This window comes from Bison bison, unplaced genomic scaffold (assembly GCF_000754665.1).
Source record: "Bison bison bison isolate TAMUID 2011002044 unplaced genomic scaffold, Bison_UMD1.0 scf7180017864155, whole genome shotgun sequence".
In the NCBI taxonomy this organism is placed as follows: Eukaryota; Metazoa; Chordata; class Mammalia; order Artiodactyla; family Bovidae; genus Bison; species Bison bison.
Window position 1 is genome coordinate 1,956,243 of NW_011494727.1, and position 19,460 is coordinate 1,975,702.

Sequence of the window (19,460 nt, forward strand, 5' to 3'; positions counted from 1 at the left end):
GAAATCTTGATTCCAGCTTGTGCTCCATCCAGCCCGGCATTTTGCATGATGTATTCTGTATATAAGTTAAATAAGCAGGGACAATATATACCCATTTTTAAACCAGTCCATTGTTCCATGTCTGGTTCTAACTGTTGTTTCTTGACCTTCATACAGGTTTCTTAGGAGGCAGGTAAGGTGGTCTGGTATTCCCATCTCTTTAAGAATCTTCCACAGTTTGTTGTGATCCACGCAGTCAAAGGTTTTAGTGTAGTCAATGAAGCAGATGTTTTTCTGGAATTCTCTTGCTTTTTCTATGATCCAACAGATGTTGACAATTTTGGAACCTGTCAAATTCCAAAAAGTATCTAATCTCACTGGAATGCATCGAATTTATGGGATGATCTGCAGAAAACCAGAATCTTTACAGAAATGTAACATGCATCGTTTGAGTCGACATACAGAATGCTCTGTTAAGGTCTTGAGTTGATCCTCTCGGATTGTATTGGATGGCTACTTTGGAACTTTTGCTCACCGCTCCTATCTGCCACACTGCAGGGGTTAGTAGTGCCAGAACACGGCTAAGGAACTGTATGGCCTTGGCGAATCTCTGACTTCACTGGGAATGTCTGTGGTGGTTGGGTCTTTAGAATGCCACTGACTGTGGGTTTCAGATGGAGACACCCTTTATCTAGGTTAGGATGTTTCTTCCTAATCTTTAACTTACTAAGAGTTTAACAAGGGATGGATTTTAAATTTTACCAAATATTGTTTAATAAGGGATAGATTTTAAATTTTACCAAATATTGTTTCAGCATCTGTAGAAACTATCATAAATTTTTCTCTAATAATCAAAGCTGCAATGAAAGCTGACAAGCAGCCACGGTGCTTCCTAATTTAGTCTATGTCTTCCTAGTTCCCCGCAAAGACTTCTGTAGAAGGATGTGATGGAGAAGCTTCAGGCCTGCAAGGATGATGTTGAAAGCCTTCTCAAGTTGGAAGCTTCACTTTCTTTCCAGGGAAAGGAAATGTGCTGGATCAAACGCCCCTGTGATAGGAAGTGGCTCCTGGGGAGAGTGGTAGACAGCATGCAGGAACCAAAGAGGAGTCAAGCGGAGTGGCCCCTCCCTCACCCCACAAATCAACACGCAGACCAAGTGCCCAGTCTGAGATGGGGGTTTTGGTACCTGAAGTGTCTTATGCCCTGCAGCCATGACAGTCATGAGTCCTTCCTGCCACACGGCAGCCCCTGGCCAGGGTGTGCGGCTCAGGGAGCACTTCAGAAAGGAGCCGTCACACAAACAGCCATTCCTTCTACTCCTCCACCCGACGGCTACCCCTTGGTCCCCAGCCCCTCCTCCTGGTGTCGCTCCGCTCCTGCTCGTCACATCAGGACATGTGTCCTTACACAACTACGGGACTCCCCTAGAGTCAGCTGCTGGCCACCGTGAGCCTGATGCCAGACTCTGGCCCACTCAGCCTCCCCTGCTTCTCTTCCATCCCATTTGGGGGAGAAGGTGGGTGCCTGAGCCGGTGCCCCGTGAAGTGGACACACACCCCCCCAAAGCAGAGGCCGGCACTGGCCCCTCTGAGCAAGGGCCTTCACCGCTGCATTTCAGCGGCGCTGCCCTACCTATCCACCCAACACTGGGCCTGCGGGCTGCCCCCCTGCACAGAAGCAACAATAAAGGGAAAATGAGGGCAGAGCCCAGTCTGTCGTGGTTCTGAGAGGTAGATCGGGACAGGATACCGGGTGTGGCTTGTCCAACCCGATCTCATGTGAGGAGGTCAGTCTCCATGGATGAAATTTCCCTTCAGGCCACAAGGAGACCTAGCCCAAGCGGAGGCGAAAGGTGGTGATCTCCATGGGCTCCACGTAGACGTCAGTGCTATTGGAGGGCGAGGCCAGAGGGTACAGCAGGGTCAAGGAGGTTGGCTGCAGGAAAACCACATCCAGGCCGTGGAAGAGGCTGCCCAGGGCCACCTGTGGGGAGGGAGAAGGCGCAGGGCAGTGCTGGGAGCTGACCCGCCACGTGCTGCTGCTCTTCCTCTGCGTGACCTGCGTGACCCTCACTTCAGCATGGGCCCCTCCACACACAGCAAGTGCCTACACGTGCACTCAGTCTGCGGAACCCTGGAAGCCCTGTGGACCTCAGGGCGGGAACTGCTGCACTGAGCTGTGTGGTCTCTGACGACAAGGACTTTATCTTTTCTTTTTCTTCCCATACCATGCGAGGCTTTGCAGGGTCTTAGTTTCCCAACCAGGGGTTGGACCTGGCCCACAGGAGGGAAAGTGCTGAGACCTAACTACTGGACTGCCAGGGGAATCCCAGCAGGGACCATGTCTTGATTTACCTCTCAGTCACTGGCACCAGCATGCAGATGCATTGATCAGTGCTAGTCTTTGCTGGCTTAAACAATGACTAGAGTACGATGGCTTTTGGTTTTTAACTCCTGGTGTTTCTGTTTGCTGAACGCAGGTTCATACACATGGAACCAAAGCTGTCTACCTGGACACCTCGTCTGGAACTGCCCCTGCCAGGCCTCAGAGGCTTTGAAAACACGTCACCAGCTTCTCCCCCTTCTCTCCATGAAGTCCCAGCGTTAACCCTGCCCACTTCCCCACTAACTGCCTGCCTCAACGAGCTCTCTGCCCGTTGTGCCTGGTGCTGTTTCCCTGCCCTCTGCTCCCTTCCCACACCAGGGCCCTGCTCACCTTGCCTTGGCTGGTGGTGCAGTTGAAACCCAAGTTCTTGGCCTCAAGGCCACAGTCAAAACCCTTGCGGTGTAAGAGGAGCGCGGTTTCTGCCGAGGGCAAGCCATCCTCCTGGTGACAGACACACGGGGCAGTGCATGTGTGTGCGCGTGTGTGTGGGTGTGGGGGCATGGGTGTGGGGGTGGGGAGGGGTCTCTGCAGGGCTCACAGGTGGGGCAGCACCTCTGCCAGGAAGGCAGGGTTGGATGGAGAGGAGTCTGGATGAGAGGCAAGGTCCACTCAGAAGATCCAGCGCTGAACCGGACACTCACCTCGGCCTGGAGCGTCCGCAGGTTGAGCAGGTGGAAGTCACAGGGCAGTGAGGAGGCCAGAGGGTGAAAAGAGCGCAGAGCGGGGCCAGGGGCCTGCCTCCTGGCCACGGGCAGGGCGAGCACAGGGGTGTTCAGGTACATGGAGGTCAGGTGGCTGAGGAGGGACGGGAAGCTTGCAGAGGCGGCCTCGCGGACCTGCAGGACGGGCCAAGGTCTGGCTGAGGACGCGGCACCGGGGGAGGGGAAGGACGCTCCTTTGCAGAGAGCGTCCCTGACGTGTCTGGGTACATGGGGTGCCTGACTCCAGAACCCTTCAAGCACAGTCGCTTCCTGCCTCACGCAGCTTAGGACGCGTGACCTCACTAGGCCACCGCACCTCTAACTCTGGGGGCTTTTTGCTTCCTCATGCTCCCATCAGCAATGTCTCCTACCATGGAGATTCTCAGAGTAGAGAGGAGAAGGGAAGACAGACAGATGGACACTTCACCATGGAGGCTGGGCCTCTGATGCAGAAAGCCTCTGGGGCGACCCCAGTTTCAAGCTCGACCCACCCTGATGCTTGAACCCAGCGGTCCCCACTCCTTGGTCAGCTGACGGGGACGTCACACTCACAGGCCTGAGCTCAGCTTTCTAAATTCATGTTCTTAGCGTCTCTTTCCTGTTGCCCAAATCTCACCCTTCCCTCAGACACGACCTCCACTACCCCTCGGCAGGGCCCTCACAGCCACCTCCAGGTTCCTCCCTCCCAGGGCTCAGTTCAAGCCAACGACACTGCTTCCTGCGTCAACAGCCTCGAAGCAGCCACCCTGAAGACCCACCCGGGCCCCCACTGCGGGAGTGATACGCCTCGAGCAGAGTCCGAATAGCATTCCTTCAGCTCAGGTGCCTACTGGCCTCCAGGAGGAAGTCCAAAGCCTTCACCAGGCACTCCAGGCCTGTTTTGTCTGCCCCAAACCACCCTCCATGGCAGCCCACACTGGCCACTAGAACTTTTTGCAGTCATGGAAATACGCTACATCTGCACTAGCACAGCAGGTACCCCTTGGAATATGACTAGTCTGAATGAAGAACTGAACCTGCTATTATATTTGGTTTTGAATACATTTAAATGGCCGCACATGGCTAGTGGCTGTCACACCGGACAGGTGGCTCTGATCCAACTGAGTGAATTCACAGCTCTTACCCTTCACATTCTTTCTTGCCTCCCACCCTGTGCCTTGGTTCAAATGTGTAGGGCGGACCCCCCACTCATCAGAGATGCTCATGGATGACACCTCCTCCAGGAAGCTGTCCTGGATTCCACTATGTTCTCTCATTCCTCAGGACCCGGGGACATACCCATTTTCTACTTTTAATAAGCACACACACAGCTCATCCCCCACCCCTACTCACGAGTCAATTCCTAGAGTGCAGAGTCGGTATTGTATGCATTTGCTGCCCTCTCAGCCCTCACAGCACAGCGAGAGCCCAGCAGCTATTTGACGAGTGAGTGACCAAGCCCCAGATGGGGGATTGGGCAGCAGGCTCTGCCACCAGGGATTCCAACTCCAGCTACACATCACTAAGGCTAGTGTGACACCGCATCACTGGCCCTTACCTCTCGGTTCCTGTTCCTGCTGCTGTGAAAGATCAAGCCCCTAAACATGGCTGCCAGTTTGGAGAAAAAGCCAGGCTGGTGGGGGCAAAGAAAGCCGTGAGATGATTGGGGCAGCAACAAAGAGGGGAAGAGGACACAGGGGCGGGTGGGAAGGTGAGAGATGAGCACGAGGAGGCACAGACGACAGGGAGCTATGGAGAGGGAGGTGCCAGGCTGCGTGAGATGGAGCAGCAGAGCGTCAGACTCACTTCCCGCCGACCCGGGATCAGACCCTACTCTGGCTACATCTGCGTGCCTCGAGGAGGCTCCCAGGCTGGGGCTGGAACCCAGAGCCACCCACGGGCCTAGCCTGACCTGGGTCCCAGGGGGAGGCCCAGAACTCACCTCCCTGCCTGGGGTTCGCCGTTCTAACAGGAGGCGGAAGTGGTTGCAGGTTCTCTTGTTGTCCTTGAGCCCTTGGCCGAGGCCCCGGTTGTCATCCTGCATCAGTCTCCGGTCCAAGATCACCTCTAGCTGGCCTAGGGGAGTTCACTGTGAGCCCCCAGCCTACCTCCCTCGACCCCAAGCAGATGCCAGCCTCTGGAAGCAGCCCACCCAAGGCCCAAGGAGAAAGCCTGGCTGGAAGGCGAGTCATTCAGGGAACAAAGCAGCCAAGAAACTGGGAGCTGGAAGGGGCCGAGGGAAGGGCTGTGACCCTGGCGGCTCGCTGCCCGTGTGTGTTCCGTGGCTCAGGAGTGGGGCCAGTCTGGGTGCCCAGGCAAGGACCCGTCTCTGGGCTGCCTACATACAACAAAGGTAAGCAGCAACCACAAAACCCTATCAACCGCCAGGGGAAGCTGCTGCAGAGACCCTGCCCCGGGCCAGGCTTTGTCAGGTTGGGCAGATTTTGCTGTGACTAGAATACATGCTTCCCACCGTGGTTCTACGCAGGACAGACCCCAACTCTGTCCACCACATCCGTCAAAGGAGGGAGCGAGAGGACAGTCAAACAGCAGGTGATCGACCACCTCTCCTTTCCTTTAAAAATATGCCTGGGGGAAGGGCTCAAAGCGTACATATGCGGGAACGAGGATTTTTTTCCAGCACCTTTTTTTTCAAGACTCTCTTGAGGTGAGCCCATACAGAGCTCTACTTGTCCTCCGGTATCCCCTTCCTAACTTCTGTGCCTCCTTGGTTTTTACCCTGAGCAACCACAGAAAGACACCCCCAATCCTAAAACAGATCCCTTGCATGTAAAACCGCCACTGTGAGTGCACCGTTTTCCAAAAGGGCAGGGGCACTGAGGCGGGACACTCGGCTGAGTGAGGAGTCTTACAACCCGGGTGACCGTGGGCAAAGGGGCAGCAGCAGCACAGGCCTTCCAGCAGGGCGCCAGGTCCCCACCGTGCTCGCTGCAGGCCCCGCAGAGCCTGGATCGGGCATCCCTGGCTCAGCCTCCTTGGCTCAGCCCTGCCAAACGTTCCAGCCCAAAGGTGGCCAGCCTGACGGCCTTGGAAGGCCCCAAGTGCCGACTGTTCGCTTCACCCCAGGACACAGGAGCCGCCTGCGCTGCCCGGGTGGCCGGCTCCAGGTCGGTCCTCTCAGTCCTCCTTCTGATTCTCGAGACCACCCTTCTCTCTTTTTGGTCATTGTCTTTTAATGACGGCTAGCAGAAAGACAGGACACATTCTTCTCTTCTGCTGAATAATTCATCCTAACCCTGAAGACACTGTTCCGCCTGTACCTACCCTGGCCCTCCCAGGAGAAGGCGCACACCCACTTCAGCTGACGATCCCCCTCAGTGCCTGCTGCTTCTGGAGGGGATCCAACAGGCCACCCCCTCCCGTCACCCCAACAGCTGCCGGCAGCGGGGAGAGGGGGCGACAGCAGGCAACTGCCTTCCTGTCACCCCCCACTGGGCCTGTGGCTGACCAGGAGAGGGAGAGGCCCACGAGGGGACAGGCCTCGGGGGCAGGGACGGGCTTCTCAAGCTTGCCCTCTGCACCTCTCCCACCACACACACAGCGCCTGCTCCACTCACCATCGTGGAGGCTGGAGACGCCCAGGGCCTGGGCCGTGTGCAGCGTGAGGCGGTTCTGGGCGTCCTGGAGGTAGGCCATGACGGGCATGGGGTAGAAGTTGGCCTGCAGGGGCAGCTTCTTCAGATACCGTCGGGGCTGCACCTGCGGGCGAGGCCAGCCGATCAGGGGCGTTCCGGCCCCCTTTGGGCCCCCACCATGCTCGGATTCCTCCTTCTCTATCAGAGCAGATCGCCCGCCAGGGCCTGTGATGCAGCCATTAAACACTGTCAAGCTCTGTGCTCCGCGGGGTCTCTGAGCCCCAGGCCTGAGGTGTCACCTGAAAGCCGTTGAGGTCCGTGAAGAAGATGCCCTGGCTGTTGATGTCCGTGCGAATGCGCAGGGCCAGCTCCTTGTTGACGTAGTCGCGGATGTCCACCAAGGACGACACATCCAGGGACAGCCCCTCCACCCCTGGGTGCAGGACAGAGAGAGAGGCTGAGAGGAGTGAGCCACAGCCAGAGAGGGTGCCCCAGGCGAGTCCCAGCACTTGCGGCCAAGCTCTACTCCAAGAAAGCTAAACAACGTGCTTTCTGGGGACAAATGTGCCAACAGACACAGAGAGCGGGCAGGAGCGAGAGCGCGTCCCAGCCCGTGGAGCCACACCTTCCTCCCCATGCTCCCCGTCTGTGGGGCTCACCCGGCAGGTTATACAGCCGGACCACCTGGTGAACGTGCTCATAGCAGGCAACCACCTCTGAGAAGAAAGGGCCTTCTGTGACGCGCAGCACGGGTGGGTCCCTGGGGACGTAGGGCTGAGGAAAGAGCAGGGGGCAGCTGAATCCCCGGCACGAGAGCAAAACAGGGAGGAGCCGGCCGGCGTCAAGCAGCAGGACTTGTTGCCAGCAGGCTCTGGGCTGAGACCCCGGCCGAGCCAGGCCCAAGCCCCGGGTGGCGCTCCTCGGACCCCTGCCCCCCATGGGGGCAGTGGGTGAGGTGCCCTGGCTCGTGAAGCCTCCCAGGGCTCCCTGGGGTTTGTGGGGTGTCCTCAGGGTACCTTGGCCTCGCCGTCAGGCAGAAAGAGGTAGGCTCCACTCTTGTCTTTGGACGAGCGGGTGCCATAGACGAGGAACTCCATGTCCACCCGCTGTTCCTGCTCTTCATCCACCCTTCGGACACTCTGCCAAGAAACACAGCCCTGACCCCTGGCCCCACACCAGCACATCAGGCCTGCCCCCTGGGAGGGCACGGACGAACCTCCCCAAGGAGCCCAGCGCTGCTTCCCTGTGCTGTTGGCTCGGGGCTGGCACTGCCCCCTCCCAGGTCCACCGCCAGCCAGGTGGCAGTGCTCACGGGCCGGAGGCAGCTCGCGTGACCCGCTCCAGCGCCCAGCCCCTGGCCCTTTACCTTGAGGAGCCCGGTAAGGCCTGAGAACCAGACCTGCATGTAGCGGTTGCTGAGGGCGAAGTCACTGGTGCCCGAGTCAATGACACGGAGAGGGAATGCCTCATTCCTGCTGACAGACAGCGGCCGCCCGTGTAGGTAGACGCGCACGGAGGAGGGCAGCGTGCGGGGCCCGTCCAGGCCCTGCTGCAGCTGCAGCACGCCAAGACCCAGCGCTGGCAGGCGGACAGGCACAGATACCTGTGGGCACGGGAGGGCTGATGGCCTCGGACACGGGACTGAGGTTCTGGCCTAAGAGCCCAAGCAAATCCTGCACCCACTGGGGGGGGCCTTTGTCACCTCTCAAAGGGCAGGTGAGGCGACTTGCACCTCATCAAGACTTTCATGAGTCTCCAATGATACTCGGAAAATCACAAAATGGTAACCACACGTAAGATTTCAAGAAAAATCTGCTGAATGAATGAATAATGGGACAACGTAACTGTGTCCTTCCTACTGTCACACTACAGCAAACGTCACCTTCCTTTCAAGGACAGACCCAAACCCCAGGAGTGACCAAACTCCAGGCAACTCCTCTCCTCAAGACGCCAGCCCCCAACATGGGGAGTAAGAAGGCTGCGAGCAGGAAGTTGGGAAGCCAGTGTTAAGAGACAGCCTGAGGCCCCGGGGAGAGGCCGAGGATCAGCAGAGAGGGCTGTGGCGGGGCCCCACATGCCGAGCCCCCCTCACCTGATAGACGTCAGGGACCATGTCGGTGGCAGAGCTCCAGTGCGCGCTGACCTGCACGGCCAGGGGCTGACCCTCCTCCGAAAGCACACGCACCCGGGGTGAGCTCACCAGCAGGGACACCACGCTGAGCCGCTCCTGCTCCAATGGGTTGAACAGCACCACATACCTGTGAGCAGAAGGCAGGCTCACCCAGGCGGCCCCTGCTCTGGGGGAACAGGAGCAGGAACACGGCCAGGCCAGGAATCCCTCAGAGTGCGGCGGCAGCTGGGAGGGGTGGAGAGCCAGGCTCACCTGGGTGAAGATTCCAGCTGGATCACTGTGCGCTCTGGAAGGGCGTCGTGATTTAAGCGGGTGTCATCCTGGAATTAAGTCAGGGGGAGGGGAGAACCATCGCATGGCTCAACCTGACTCAGAGACTTGCCTCCCCAGGCCCCAACCTGTCCTGATGGGGACCAGCGGCTGTGCTGGGCAGGGATCCTTCACCCCAGGACAGGGAGGGAAAAGAAGAGCCAGGCCCTTGCACCACAGCTCTCGGCCCAGGCCGCACACCAGAGGTCCCCTCGGGCAGATGCAGGAGCGGGGCTCACCATCTGCAGGAAGGGCACCTCTGGGTCAAAGTGGTAGGTCTTCTTGTCCCCCAGCACCAGGTAGTGAGCTGCGTTCATGATGACCTGCTTCAGGCTGACAAGGGAGCGCAGAAGCCTGGGAGGATGGGCAGGAGAGGGACCAGGGGAGAGGTGACCACCGAGAGACTGTCCACCAGCCAGCAGGGTGAGCCCCCAGCAGGCCAGCCCACGGACCACCCGGTGCATCCTCATATTGGGGATGGTGGGCAGCGGCACAGAGTGGATGGGGAAGAGGAGGGGACTCCCACCTGACCCCATAGTCCACCACAACGGCCTCCTTGGCTGTGCCTGTGATGGCGTCGTGGTGCTGGAAGAGCCCCAGTGTGCGCCGAGCGTCCGTCAGAAGGGCGAAGTTCGAGAGCGGGAACTGGCTGGCCAGTCCAGCGCGGCGGGCGTGAGCCACAGCCAGGCTGTACAGGATCTCTGCGCCCCTGCCCAGACAGACAAGTTGGCCTCATGCCACACAGCTCGCCTGGGCCCACCCTCGCTCTGCAAGCCCCACGCCTCTTCCTTCCTCCCCTTCTCTGTGTCCTGGTCTCCATGCCCTTCGCGTCCCTGCTCAGCCAATCCAGCCCCTCCTTGAACCCTTCTCCCTCCAGCCTGGAAGCGGCGTCTCACCGCAGGTGTGCTTCCAGGACGCGGTCCAGGTTCTTGTAGAAAGGCCGTGAAGTGTAATAGCCAGTCCAGTAGTGGTCCTCCCGGTCCGCGTAGGAGAAGAAATCCCCGCTCAGCACAGGGAAACCTGGAGGCCGGGCCCCCGGCTCCACCCCTGTCCTCTTGTATAGAGCGTCAAAATAGTCGGAGAGGGTGCCAAACTGGGCCTGTGGGGACCCCAAAACCCCCTTCCATCAGCTCCAGAGTCTATTGGGAATTCTGGCTCCCCGTGCCACAGCTGGGGGTGAGGGGGAGCAATCTGGTCTATGCAGAGGGCAGTCCCTGGACCTGGCCTGGACCTCACAGAAGCTGGGGAGCCTGGGAAAGAATTGTGACAAAAAAGGAAAAACACACCCAAGAATTGCAAATGTGCCCCTGCTCTGGAGTGGTATTGGGGAGCAGGAGACCTCACAGGAAGGGCTGGGCTGCAGCCCCGCCAAGGCCCCCTCCCCAGCTCAGTGTCCCTTCACACCTGCACGTGGAGGTCAGGCTTGCTGTTGAGGAAGTCGAAGAGCCGCTGGTAGTTGAAGAACTGGGCGTCCCACTCCTGGGGCTTGTCGTAGCGGAAGTCATCGCCCAGCGGCACCAGGAGCACATTGCTCCGGAAGAGCCGGGACTTCTTCCTGTACTGGTCCAGGAGCAGGCCTGCCCTGCAGGTGGGGAGGGGAACCGGCTCATGCGGAGCCTCACCCGGATCCTGAGGGAAGCCAGCCCGAGAGGCGCCCGCCCGAGAGGCGCCCCCTCATACACCCGTCATGGACTCACTCGGCTCGTGGGTGGGAAACCCAGCCCCAGGGAGCCTGGGGTTCTCTGGGCAACTAGAGAGTTCTTCCAGAGGCAGGGCTTCAGTTCCCTGGCTCCAGTTCTGCCCTGGACGCTGCACAGAACAAGTCAATCCTCCATGCCCATGTCGGTCCTTCAGACAATCAAGATGTGCGAGGGTTCCCCTGGGCTTCCTCATCAGGCTCTGCAGTCCCTGCTCTTCCATCCCCACTCTTTCGTCTCTCTAGTTCCTACAGAGCAGCTGGGAATCCACTCACCGGCAGGTCTCTGAGTAGCCCATCATCCAGGAACCCGGAGTGCAGGGCCCAGCACTGACCACGCACATCCAGGGGAAGGCAGGCCACACTCCCGGTATGGCCAGAGTGGCCGTGTGTTCACACAGGCGTGTTTGGCAGCCCCCACGCTCACCCCACCGTGCTGACGTTAGGGATCATGTTTTCTGTGCGTGTGGCCCAGCAAGACCTTTTCTCATCCTGAACTTTCCTATCCTGTTTACGGACGCTAAGGGTAGAACCTTACAGTTATATCTAATGTTAACAGAAGTCTTATCTGGTTGGATTCAGCCCACATTTCAACCTCTTGAGATCTTCTGGGATCTGACACTCCAGATTTACTTTGTCACCAGTCAGTGATGCGGCACAGCCCCAGAGTGAAGAGCCCAGACCCGGGGGCCGGATGACACCAACGCCAGCTGTGCAACCTCGGGCAACTTACTGAACCTCTCCTGGGCCTCAGTTTCCATCAAATGAGGAAACTGCCTATCATCAGTGCCCACTATCATAGTACTGTGACATTTAAAATGAACTGAATTGATATTTGTTAAACACTTAGAACAGTGCCTGGCACATAGTAGTAACTATATATAAACGTGTCATTTTCTTTCTCATCCCAATCACTAATATAATCAATAGCAAAACAGCCCTGTTGCATTAACACCGCTCTTTTTAGACAAGTCTGGTGAGTGGCATGTCATGGGTGTCACACTTCAACCAGCCACTAATGTACTTGGTCCAGTTTGTTCTTTGCCATCTTGTTCTCAAGGAAGGACTCCTCAAATACCACCTTCCCCTAATTTATCAGCCCTGTAAGCCTGTTAAAGGAGAAAATGAGGCTATCTCCCATGACTTGCTCTGTAAACCTTGCCTAGCCTTAGATCACAGCTGCTGCTCCAAGAAAAAGTGTGCCTTAAAAGCCCAAGGGTTTTACTTGGAAGCAGCATTTAGATTTTTGGATTCTAGAAACAAAAGACTACTTTCTTTTGCTTTTGGTCACATGTTTCACCTCTTGGACGTCATGGAAACTGGAGTGTTGCAACACAAAAACCAGTTCAACTGGTTACATTCTTAAGGCCAGTCCAGTTCTGGCTGAATCATTGTTTAGCTCTCTCTTAACCCACCTTTTCCTAGGGAAGCCATTTCAGCAACATTTTTAGGGGTCCCCAAGGATTTTCTCAAAGGGGTCTGTTTTCTGTGGGGCAGGACAGAATGTGCATCTGAATGAGATTCCAGGTGCACAGAGCCTGAGGAACCTGGCTGACTTCAAGCCAAGGCAGAAGGCCTGAGCTTAACGAAGGCACAGCAGGCTCAAGGTTGGAAGGCGCTGCACTAATCTGAGAATCATTTGCCTCTGAGGCAGTCCACTGGCTCCAGCATTAGTTTATGAGGACACTGGAAAACACGCTCATTTGGGAAAATAAAACCCTTCTGGAAAAGGTGGTACCTTACAGCCACTCTGGTTTTTCAGGAAAAAGTACTAAAAGAATTGTCACTGCAAGGGCTGTGGGCCTGAATTCACCAACAGACCCTGCCCCCATTTTATGAATGTGGAACCTGAAGCCTGCCTTGCAGCACAGCCCAGACATGTCTGCACAGGGAGAACGGCACCACCACACCCAGTCCAGGGCAGGGAGCAAGTACCTCTCGGCCACATTGGCCTCCGTGATAGCCCGGGGCGGCACCTTCCAAGGGCAGCTGATCCGCCCACCAGGCAAGCGCTTGAAATCGAACTGGCAGCAGATCTTTGGATCCGGGCCACACGTATGGGGGACATCGTAGCTGTAGAAAGGCATCATGTGGCAGAAGATGTCTGTGCTGGCGTCCGAGTCTACAGAAGACACGCCAAAGAGTCAGGTCGTGGAGCTGGGCTCAGGGAAGCCGGCGGGGGAGGTAACTACTCCAGCTAAAGGCAGGAAGTACACTCAAGGCTGCGAGGATATGCTGGCCAGGGTCAGGACCAAGCAGGGCAGGGGAGCCCATGGCTCCTCCGGGGGACAGATAGGCTCCACAGCGGCCAGAGATATCAATGCAATCCCCTACCTAACCTGAAGGCGAGCGCTTCTGATGGTCTACACCAGTGCTCTGAAGGACTGGTGGGTCTTATTTCTCAAACCCCTGACCTTCCCCCAGGAGAACTACCACTGCGACCCCCTCTACCCTACCTGGCCTTACCCCAGGTCTGCCTCCACATGAACTCCAGGCTGTGGCTGGCGGCAAAGTGCTTCTTGATGGCGTAGTGTACCCTCTGAATGAGCATGCTGGTCAGGTTGGCACGGCGCAGCAGGTAAGGCATGGTGGGGCTGTATCCAAAGGGGTCCACCGCCCAGCCTGAGCGCGGGGTTGCACCTGGGCAGGGGCACAGAAGTCAGAGGCCTGAACGCCCCAGGGCCTGGCCACTGGGTCCTCGGCCCCACAGCCCCTCCTGCCATCACCCTGCAACCATGCTGGTGCAATCAGCCTTGAAAGGAAGCATCCTCTGCCCACCCCAGGCCTTAGAGCCCCACTGCTGTCCTCTGGCACAGTGACAGGGGCAGACTCCGGCTCCTGAGCCCGGACTCACCCAGGTTCTTCTCCAGCCACTGGTGGCCCTCGATGAGCTGGTCAATCAACGCAAAATAATGGGAGTTGGCCTCATCCGGCATCACCCAGCCTCCTGTTGCAATCTCCAGCTGCCCATTTCCCACCAGCCTGGAGTTAAGAGCGCACACTCAGCCTAGGGTAGAAACCCTCTGCCCAGTCCTGCCAACCAAGGAGGGGACCTGTGTGCACTGGGCTCCCTGAGCCAGCTTACCTGAACCCAGGACCAACCACGAGAATAGACATGTGCCCTCCTTTCCCTCCAGCCAACCTCCAGCCATTCTGGCTCTGTTCATCCCTGGACTCAGTCTGCATTTCCAGGGCCAGGCCCTCCATTTTCTCTCCCCTGTGCTCACACTACTGTGACTTTTTCTAATACTCAGTTCAGTTCAGTTCAGTCGCTCAGTCGTGTCTGACTCTTTGCGACCCCATGAATTGCAGCACGTCAGGTCTCCCTGTCCATCACCAACTTTCGGAGTTCACCCAAACTCACGTCCATTGAGCCGGTAATGCCATCCAGCCGTCTCATCCTCTGTCATCCCCTTCTCCTCCTGCCCCCAATCCCTCCCAGCATCAGAGTCTTTTCCAATGAGTCAACTCTTTGCATGAGGTAGCCAAATTACTGTAGTTTCAGCTTTAAAATCATTCCTTCCAAAGAACACCCAGGACCAATCTCCTTTAGAATGGACTGGTTGGATCTCCTTGCAGTCCGAGGGACTCTCAAGAGTCTTCTCCAACACCACAGTTCAAAAGCATCAATTCTTCGGCGCTCAGCTTTCTTCCTAATACTAGTGACCCTGAAATCTGTTCCTGCCGCCTTGTCCCTGGCCCCTCTACCACCACACCTCATCTCTGCCGTCTCCTCTTGCCTCTCCCTGGCACCCACAGCTCCAGAAAAGGACTTCACACCCATCCTAGGACCCAGAGGGCCCTCCTGCCTCCCCAGTGGGCACTGGCCTTCGGACTGCTGCTCTCTTTTGGGCACTGATGTTGTCCCACCACTTGGCGAAGAAGGAGACTTCTGCCCAGATGAAGCGCCGCCGGGGGTCCTCCTGCAGCTTAGACACCATGTTGTTGAGGATGTGCTGGGTCTGTTCTGTGTAGTACTTGTCAAAGGTCTTGAGCCAGCCTGGGGGAGCCAACAAAGGGTCCCCTGAGGATGCCACCATCTTCTCCAACTGTCCCTCCCTTACCTTTGCCACTAGAAGGCCCACCCAAGCCAAAGCAACCTTGAGAAAGAAAAATGGGACTGGAGCAATCAGGTCCCCTGACTTCAGACTACACTACAAAGCTACCAAAATAAAACAGTATGGTATGAGCACAAACCCAGAAATCAACAGAGTAGGATAGAAAGCCCACAGATAAACCCACACGCCTATGGTCACCTAACCTATGACAAAGGGGGTAAGAATATACAATGGAGACTAGACAGTCTCTTCAGTAAGTGGTGCTGGGGAAAGTGGACAGCTACATGTAAAAGAATGAAATCAGAACATTACCTAACGCCATACACAAAACAAACTCAAAACGGATTAAAGATCTAAACCTAAGACCAGATACTATATACAACTTTTAGAGGAAAATGTAGGCAGAACACTCCCTGACATAAATCACATCTTTTTTGATCCACCTCTTAGGGTAATGAAAATAAAAGCAAAACAAAAATAAGCAAATGGGGCCTAATTAAACTTAAAGGCTTTTGCACAGTAAAGGAAACTATACACAAAACAAAAAGACACCAACAGAAGAAAATATTTGCAAATAAATCAACCAACAAGGGATTAATCTCCAAAATAAAAAACTCATGCAGCTCAGTATCAAAAAAATAAACAACCCAATAAAAAAAAAGGGGCAGAAAATCTAAATAGACGTTTCTCCAAAGATATACAGACAGCCAAAAAGCATGTGAAAAAATACTCAACACTATTAACTAGTAAAGAAATGCAAATAAAAACTACAATGAGGTTATCACCTCACACCAGTCAGAATTCCCATCATCAAAAAGTCTACAAATGCTAGACAGGGTGTGGAGAAAAGGGAGCCCTTCTACACTGCTGGTGGGAATGTAAACTCATACAACCACTATGGAGAACAGTATGGAGGTTCCTTAAAAAAACCTAAATAAAGGTTGTATGATTCAGCAATCCCACTCCTGAGCATATACTTGGAGAAAACAGAATTCGAAAAGATACATACACCCCAGTGTTCACTGCAGCACTGTTTACATTAACCAAGACATGGACGCAACCTAAATGCCCATCAACAGAGGAGTGCATAAAGAGGATGTGGTGTATACAAACAATGGAATATTACTCAGCCATAAGACAGGAATGGAAGAAATACCATTTGCAGCAACTTGGATGGACCTAGAGATCATGATACTGAGTGAAGTTAAGTCAGACTGAGAAAAACAAGTATCATATGATACTGCTTATATATGGAATCTAAAAAAAATGGTACAAATGAATTTATTTAGAAAACAGAAAACAGACCCATAGGCATATAAAACAAACTTACGGTTACCAGAAGAAAGAGGGGAGAGGAATAAATTGGGAGACTGGGATTGACATAAACACACTACTATATACATAAAATAGATAGCTAACTAGGACCTACTGTATAGCATAGGGAACGCAATACTCTGAAATGACCTATAAAAGAAAAGAATCTATGAAAGAGTATACATATGTATAAATGATTCACTTTGCGGTACCCCTGAAACTAACAGAACATTGTAAATCAACTGTATTCCAATTAAAAAAAGAAAATAAACAGGGCTTCTCTGGTGTCTCAGTGGTAAAGAATCTGCCTGCCAATGCAGGAGAGATGGGTCCGCTCTCTGGTCCAGGATGATCCCACATGCCTCGGGACAACTAAGCCCATGCACCACAGCTACTGAGCCTGCGCTCTAGAGCCCGGGAGGGCAACTACTGAGCCCAAATGCCCTAGAGCCTCCTGTGCCCTGCAACAAGAGAAGCCACCACCACGAGAAGCCCTCACGCCGCAACTGGACGGTAGCCCACACTTGCCACACCTAGAGAAAAGCTCACCTGGCAACCAAGGCCCAGCGCAGCCACACAAATACATTTTAAAAAAGACAGAAAGCTCTCTCCTTGGCTCCCGGGTCGCGCTGGGCACTCACTCACCTGGGTCGTTGTGAGAGTGGGGGACCACGAACACCTGCAGGTCCTCGGAGTCCCAGTCGTGCGGGCTGTAGGAAATGTCGAAGCCTTGCTTCCACACGCCGCCATCCACGTTGTCAAACGGCAACTCCTCTGATATAGTCAGCATCTGCCAGGCAGGAGGAGAGCAGCTCAGTGCCCCGGCCACGGCCACCGGGGGTCCCTGCCGGCTCTGACTCTTCTTACCTGCAGCTCTGGCTTCGGGCCGCGGCCCCCCAAAGCAAACTGGCAGTCTTGAGGGGAGATGGAGAAGAAGCTGGGCCGGGGCTCTGGCGGCACCACCCAGGAGCCGTTGGCCACATAGTAGGGCAGCAGGGCAGGTGGGCCCTCCACGTTGGCCGTCAGCTCCAGCACAGAGTCTTTGATGTGGCTGATGATCTCATGGTTCTCCTCCAACAGCTGTTCCAGCTGTTCAATGCGGTTCTGTAGCACAGATATCTGACTCTGCCCCCAAAAAAGCAGAAAGCAGTCACCCCTAGCTCCCTATGTCACAAGGAGGATCACTGCATGCGGCTCACCGCCTGAGGCCTGACTATGATCCTTCCTTCCCAAATCGAAGGCAGGACCAGGAGCCTAAAGGGCCAGAAGGTAACGGGTGTGGTTTGAATCACTACTGAGGGCTGCAGCCCACTTGGGCTGGGAGTATCCTCACTCTCTAGCTTATGCATGGCAAGGATTTCACCTCCCATGCCTATTCTTGACAATCATGTTGCCTACCCGGAGCACCGTTTGCTGACAAGGACTGCACCGGGGCTTAGTGGGAGGGAAAGCTGCAATCCACAAGCAATGTCTGCCAATTCAGGTGGACAGAGCAGCAGTACCCAGGGCCATTTTTACCTCTCTCCTTTCTTTTTTGCCATCATTGCCTACAGCTTTCTAGAAAATCTGCCTGTTGACCTGGGTTGCCATGACTCTCCAGCTGGAGCAATAACCTGATCCTGGATAATTTATGCAGGCAGAAGTTAGCAGCCAGGACTGACTCACCCGGGGGAAGTTCCCACCGTTCTGGTGTCGAGCAGGATCATGTTGTACTCGGTCCAACATGAGGTAGAGCGAGAAGACAGCCACGCAGAAGATAGCAGCCCCACACACTGTCACCTGCTTTTTCAGCTTCATACTGGCCTCCACACACACCTGGCTGGAGAGACAGCAGATGTAGCTCCGGCAAGCAAAAATCCCGTGGTGGTCTTTCCACCAAATGTCCCAATGAGTTCCTGCTCCTGTGGGACACCAATTTGCCTGACTCCAAAGAAACAAAAGCTTCTCGTGCTCTGTGACAACCTGGCAGGGTGGCATGGGGAGGCAGCTGGAAGGGAGGTTCAAGAGGGAGGTGACATATGTATACTTTGGCTAACTCCTGTTGATTCACTGACTCAACGGACATGAGTTTGAGCAAACTCCTGGAAACAGTGAAGGACAGGGAAGCCTGCCCTGCTGCAGTCCACAGGGTCGCAAAGAGTCAGACACAACTTAGAGACTGAGCAATTCCTGTTATGACAGAAATCAACAAGACTCTAAAACAATTATCCTTCAATTAAAAAATTGTTTAAATATGGGAGATATACATTAAAAAAAAGAAAGCTTCTAAGCACGGAATCCTAACACTGGCTATGGACCCAACCTGGATTGTATGCTCCTGGCTGAGACACAGAAAGCACTAGTAAGACTAAGCACATTTGAGGGCAGTCCTGCCTGGTCATGGTAGCAGCTCTGTCCCTAGGGTGGACGTGACACTCTCTCCCACGTGGATGCCATTAAAAAACAACCGGATCACAAAACTTTCCAGCTGTGACTCCTGAGCTACCCATACGACTTCTTGTTATAACCAGCCGCCCACAGAGCTTGCCTACAAGAAAGACACAGCCAGTGAAAGGAGGCAGGTGTCCAGGCTCCCTGGCCATGAGTCTCTAATTTCAGAGGAATAAACTGGTATCTATTTTGATTTAAAGGATACAGCCAAAGCTCCAAGAGACTAACAAGAAAGCCTTTCTCCCTGCCTGCTTGGATCAGACTGGTACTCACCAAAAACACTTCCTGGCACAGTTCCTCTTATTCAGGAATACAGAATGAATTAAAAAAAAAAAAAAAACAAACAAACAGCAGCAGCCACGGCTTATGTTTCTTACAAAGTCCTCTCTCTGTTCTAATACCCACAGTGGGCAACTTTCAGTCTCTGCTACAGACCCTAGGGTCTGTAAGCCCGCGGTGATGGATGTCGAAGATCCCCTGGGTGGGGAGACGCCAGGCACAGCTGCGGGGCTGTGGGGGCAACTTAAGAGTATCAGCGCCCTCCACCACCGCCCGTGGCCCGCACTTGCCTGCGGGGCTGAGAGAGACCTCTAGCCGCCTAGCCGCCGGGCAAGCGGGGGCGGGAGCGGCCGCTCCAGAGCCTTCTTCCAACCCTGGGGCTGAGACGCTCTGTCGCCTCGGCAGCGTTGTGCCCTACTTAGCACGATCTGATTCCGCTCAGGAGCCTCCGGGCAATATTTTTAGCCCTGGTAGGCTGGGTCCAGGGCACAGGAGGTGGAGAGCTGGGGAGAGAAAGTGGGATCACCGAGGGGGGCCGGCACCTGCCGCCGGGTCTTCGGCCACTGGCCAGCCCGCCCGCCTGCTGCCCGCAGCCCTCTCCC

The 19,460-nt window shown here is 55.3% G+C and overlaps 1 protein-coding gene across 4 annotated transcripts in view; it reads right to left on the reverse strand.

Moving 5' to 3' along the window:
• Positions 1-246: 246 nt before the first annotated feature.
• Positions 247-19,460, reverse strand: part of MAN2A2 (mannosidase, alpha, class 2A, member 2) — a 20,120-nt gene continuing 906 nt past the window's right edge. Inside the window, exons 2-24 of one of the 4 annotated variants that reach the window (XM_010841060.1) lie at positions 18,853-19,361; positions 17,815-17,968; positions 17,017-17,274; positions 16,795-16,939; positions 14,606-14,777; positions 13,632-13,759; positions 13,244-13,417; positions 12,713-12,899; positions 10,486-10,663; positions 9,978-10,180; positions 9,608-9,790; positions 9,321-9,435; positions 9,025-9,092; positions 8,734-8,899; positions 8,008-8,244; positions 7,658-7,780; positions 7,301-7,415; positions 6,941-7,074; positions 6,624-6,765; positions 4,988-5,121; positions 3,007-3,201; positions 2,696-2,806; positions 247-1,963 (exon numbers count right to left, since the gene is read on the reverse strand). In XM_010841060.1, the coding sequence (XP_010839362.1) occupies positions 1,811-1,963; positions 2,696-2,806; positions 3,007-3,201; positions 4,988-5,121; positions 6,624-6,765; positions 6,941-7,074; positions 7,301-7,415; positions 7,658-7,780; positions 8,008-8,244; positions 8,734-8,899; positions 9,025-9,092; positions 9,321-9,435; positions 9,608-9,790; positions 9,978-10,180; positions 10,486-10,663; positions 12,713-12,899; positions 13,244-13,417; positions 13,632-13,759; positions 14,606-14,777; positions 16,795-16,939; positions 17,017-17,274; positions 17,815-17,946 (3,453 nt within the window). In that variant the 5' untranslated portion in view covers positions 17,947-17,968; positions 18,853-19,361 and the 3' untranslated portion in view covers positions 247-1,810. Of the gene's footprint in view, positions 1,964-2,695; positions 2,807-3,006; positions 3,202-4,987; positions 5,122-6,623; positions 6,766-6,940; positions 7,075-7,300; positions 7,416-7,657; positions 7,781-8,007; positions 8,245-8,733; positions 8,900-9,024; positions 9,093-9,320; positions 9,436-9,607; positions 9,791-9,977; positions 10,181-10,485; positions 10,664-12,712; positions 12,900-13,243; positions 13,418-13,631; positions 13,760-14,605; positions 14,778-16,794; positions 16,940-17,016; positions 17,275-17,814; positions 17,969-18,852; positions 19,387-19,460 lie in introns of those variants that run through there. The other 3 variants (XM_010841061.1, XM_010841062.1, XM_010841059.1) reach the window with 3 other exon arrangements.